Source organism: Lactuca virosa, chromosome 7 (genome assembly GCF_052849685.1).
Source record: "Lactuca virosa cultivar CGN04683 chromosome 7, Lactuca_virosa_CGN04683_v6, whole genome shotgun sequence".
NCBI classification, from domain to species: Eukaryota; Viridiplantae; Streptophyta; class Magnoliopsida; order Asterales; family Asteraceae; genus Lactuca; species Lactuca virosa.
Genome location: NC_136432.1, coordinates 17585308 through 17589974, shown reverse-complemented (window position 1 = coordinate 17589974; position 4667 = coordinate 17585308). Strand labels below are relative to the sequence as shown.

General features: G+C 34.4%; 1 protein-coding gene across 1 annotated transcript; it reads left to right on the top strand.

The window, feature by feature from the left end:
- The first annotated feature begins 1938 nt into the window (after window positions 1-1938).
- Window positions 1939-3290, top strand: LOC145124913 (zinc finger protein ZAT9-like). Its single transcript, XM_079060392.1, has one exon. It carries the CDS (start codon window positions 1990-1992, stop codon window positions 3052-3054), a length of 1065 nt encoding a protein of 354 aa, XP_078916518.1. The 5' UTR covers window positions 1939-1989; the 3' UTR covers window positions 3055-3290.
- Window positions 3291-4667: the final 1377 nt, after the last annotated feature.

Genomic DNA, 4667 nt, shown 5'->3' with positions numbered 1-4667 from the left:
CGATGTTCTCTATACCGATGGATTCATAATTTCATAGACATCAACTTCCGTTTAGACTTCGTCGGCTAATTTTCACTTTATTTTTCGTGATTCGGTTCGAGGAGGCTTAGACTATAATTAACGCTGCAAAATTCATAACTTCTTCATACGTATTTCGTTTTTGATTGTCTTTATATCATTAGCTTTGTATCAACGAGTACTACAATTTTCATTTAGACTCTGTCGGCTAATTCTCATTCTTTTTTGATTTTACAAATCTGAACAGATTTCACATGTGTTTCGAAACTTAGGGGCCAAGTTTCGCTTATATCCTTCAGATACGAGCTCCGTTCTAAACCGTTTTTATATCGATGGCTTCATATTTTGGCGTTCTTTATATCTGCGGGTTCCTATTGACGAGCACTATGATTTTCATTTACATCACTTGGGCTAAAAAGTAACCAATCTCCGGTTGATTTTTTATGTTGCATGTCGTCGTATCGGTTTAAACGTGAAACTTATGTAAATCATAACTTCTCTATACGAAGTCAGATTTTGGCATTCTTTATATTGATGAGTTCCTATTGACGAGCACTATGACTTTCATTTACATCACTTTGGCTAAAAAGTAACCCATCTTCGGTTCAATTTTTATGACGCATCTTGATGTATCGGTTTGAACGCGAAACTTAAATAAATCATAACTTCCTCATACGAAGTCAGATTTGAGCGTTCTTTATATCCACAAGATTACCGTCACGACTACTACAACTTTTATTAAGATTATTTATCTGAAACAATATTTTATTTTAAATCTTTAAGTTATCGTTTAACGATAAATGTTATATTGAGGTTTTCTATAAATATTCTATACTCCAAATATTTATCCACTTAATGTGTATATGATAATTATTTATTATTTCATAAGACATACGGAAAACAATTATTTTAATTAATGATTTTAATTGTTCGATAAAATATATAATTACTACGATTAAACTCTAAACACCTAGTCCAAATTTATGGGTATTACATTTTAGCCCAATGATATTAGGTGTTGTCTTTGATCATTAAGATCAAAAGTTTAAGCCATGTTTAAAACATAGATATAATTATGAATAGTTTAGAAGTATATTAAATATGTCGTTAAAAAAAAGAATATCATGAGGGAGTCATAGGGATGAAGGTGGTGGTAGGAAGAAGGTATACAATATTAGGTTAGAGTTTTTTTTTATTTGGTATAATTATATTTTTTAGTATTTTTCACTGAAGTTAGAGTAGTTATTGACAGGGCCGGTCCAAACATATATAGGGCCTGAGGCAAAAAGAAAAAAGGGCCCCTCAAAGACAAATATAATAAAGATTAAAAAATATATATATCATTTACTCTTTAATATAGACGTGTTCAATTAGCACTAACAATCAAACTAAGTTGTTATCTTTTGACCTTTTTTGAGTTTCAACCAACTTTAGGCCCTAAAAATCATTTTATATATATATATATATATATATATATATATATATATATAAACTACATAGCCCATAAATTTTGGGTCCCTGTAGTCGTGGGCGTTGGACGGTCGCCCGGGTTGCCCACCGTCTGGACTGGCCTGGTTATTGATTTTTGTTGAAGGTAAAATGGTCATATTAACAAATTTAATGGTTGAATAGTACGATTTAACAATCGAGTGATCTACCGTGCAAGAAAATAAAACTATAAGGACCAACTTTGAACAAAAATAAAATCATAAAGACCAACCATATCGATTTTTTAACACTTAGACCAAAACTAGAAATTAGTGTCAATTAAAGGGATCAAGACTGTAGTTTACTCTTTGGTTAATTAATGGTTTTTTGTAGTTTTGTAAATTACTCTTGGTAAAGGGATGCTTGTCACCTACTCCTTTAAGTTTCAACACACTCTCTTTACTTAAACTTCATACAAACCCATAAACCACATATACTTTTTAGAGTGGGAAACGTATCCTTGTAGAGAGAGAAACGGAAACAATGGAGAAACACAACTGCAAGCTCTGCTTAAAGAGCTTTGCAAATGGAAGAGCTTTGGGCGGCCATATGAGATCTCACATGCTCAATCTTTACGTAACTCCCAAACCACCACTACCCTCCTCACCACCATCTTCATCGACGGAGGAAGATGAGGACGACGGGGATGACAATCTTTATGGGTTGAGGGAGAATCCTAAGAAGAGTTTGCAGTTAGACGATCCAGAATTTGCATTCCCCGGAGCACTTACAGTTACACTCACCGCCGCCGCCGCAGGCGGTGGCGGTGTAGTTGGTGGTGGTTCAGTGCAGGACAGGGAGAGCGAAACGGAGACTTCAAAAAAAGCCACTGTCCGAAGACGATCAAAACGGATTCGGAGACAGGAGACTTCATGGTTGGGTGATCAACAGCATTTTCATGAACTTACTCGTAACAAAAATCAGAATCAATGGCAATATCTGAAGAAATCAAAGATCTTTAAACCGTGTCCGAAGACAGCTGAATCGTCCACCCCGGAGCCGGTAAGTTCAATCTCCGATACTTCACCGGAAGAAGATGTAGCCTACTGTTTAATGATGTTATCAAGAGACAAATGGTCAGATGAAGAAGAAGATCGAGAACATGAAGAATCAGACAACGAATCGGAATCCGATAGAGAGATTATTAACGTGAAGCGAACTCCGACGAGGACGAAGTACAGATGCGAGACATGTAACAAAGTTTTCCGATCGTATCAAGCACTTGGTGGGCACAGAGCAAGTCATAAAAAAATCAAACAGAGTCATCATGACAACAATCATCAAACACAAAATGTCGCCATGGAAGATAAAATCCATGAATGCCCTGTGTGTTTCAAAGTGTTTGCTTCCGGCCAAGCTCTCGGCGGTCACAAAAGATCACATGTTACAGCTTCAACTGCTTCCATGGCTGACGCTAAACCAGTTGCAAAACAGAGCATTAATCTGATTGATCTTAATCTCCCTACTCCAATTGATGAAGAAGATGATGAAATGAGTCAAATTGAGGTCTCTGTGGTTTCCGATGGTGAATTTGTCATAACCCATTAATGGAAATATCGCATTAAAGGTAAAGTTTTTGTTTTTATGAATCTTATGGACAAATAGTCAAATGGGATTCTAATTTTAGCTTCAAATTTAACAAATTTCCGACTCTAATTCCAGAGTCTTCACCAAAATTTTGTTAATCTGCTACTGTTACAGCTTTATTAAAAGACATGTAATTAATGGCGAAATCCTTTACCCAGAGCTTAAATTTATAAATGCAGAATAACCTTTATATCGAATCTTGTACATTACGAATTGGAACTTGTACATTTTACTGGTTTTCTCTTGAGAACATTGCATGTTTGACCAAGAGTTAAGTTGCACCCCAACGTCAACATCGTGGGTTTCTTCTGTTGTTTGTACTGTACAACATGTATATGCATGTAAAGATTTTGGACCAAAAGGTTAAAGTTCAAGTTCTTTCATTAATGTGCATTTAAGCCCTTATAGTTTCTTTAATATACATTAACATTCCCAATAAATGTTGTAGGCAAGTATAGACTTCAGTTCACTGCTTTTTAAAACTGGTAATTTACATTTAACTCCTTGTAGTATCTTTAAGTTGACATGTTAGTCCCTGTAGTAACTATCCTAGAATATATATATAGACCACTCATTTTCAAACTTGAGAACTCCAACTTTAAAATTGAGTTTGGTTTTCTCATACATTTTTAAATGACTTTGTAAATGACGATATTATTTAACATTTATGACATTTTGACCTTAATTTAATACGAGAGGGGAGTTACATGTGGTTTGTATGGAATAGTTTAATTAGATATATACATAAGTTAATTTATCTTTTAAGTTTATCGTAATTTACTATTCGATTAAATCACAAAAATGCTTCTAGTTTTTAATAAATTACTTCTTATAATTTAATAAGGAAAAATATTGGTTATTTATCCTATTTATAGTCTTTTGATTTTACAAATCAATTTTTTACTAGTTTGTTGTTTGCAAAAACTTATAATCATAAATACTAATTAAATATTTGACAAATCAGTTTTCGTCTAATTTATAATAAATTTCATGAATCTCACACCGTTCGCCCCAACCTAATCAATCCAAATTTCAAGAAACTTTCATCGGAGGATTGTACTTTTCTTGAGAACGATTCCATTCTTGCTGAAATTAAGGATGCCATTTGGAATTGTGGCATTGATAAGGCCTCGGACCCGGATGAGTTCAGTTTTAAGTTCTTAAAACGTTACTGATGTCTATTACAGGATGATATCATGATATTTGTTAAGTATTTTGAGGCAAGCAGACATTTCTCCATGGGATGTAATTCATCTTTCATATTTTTAATCCCCAAGGTCAAAGACCCACTCACTCTAAACGACTTCCGACCCATTAGCCTCATCGATTGTTTGTACAAAATAATTGTCAAAGCCCTTGCGTCCAGAATTAAAAGCTCGGTGGTGGATGAGGTCCAGAATGGATTCGTTGAGGGACGCGATATTTTAGATGCGCCTCTTATTGTAAACAAAATAGTTTCTTGGGTTAAAAGTGTAAAAAACAGGCGTTCCTTTTCAAAATTGATTTCGACAAGGCTTTCGATTCACTTAATTAGAGCTACCTGGATTCTTTGATGTTTCAAATGGGGTTTCGTA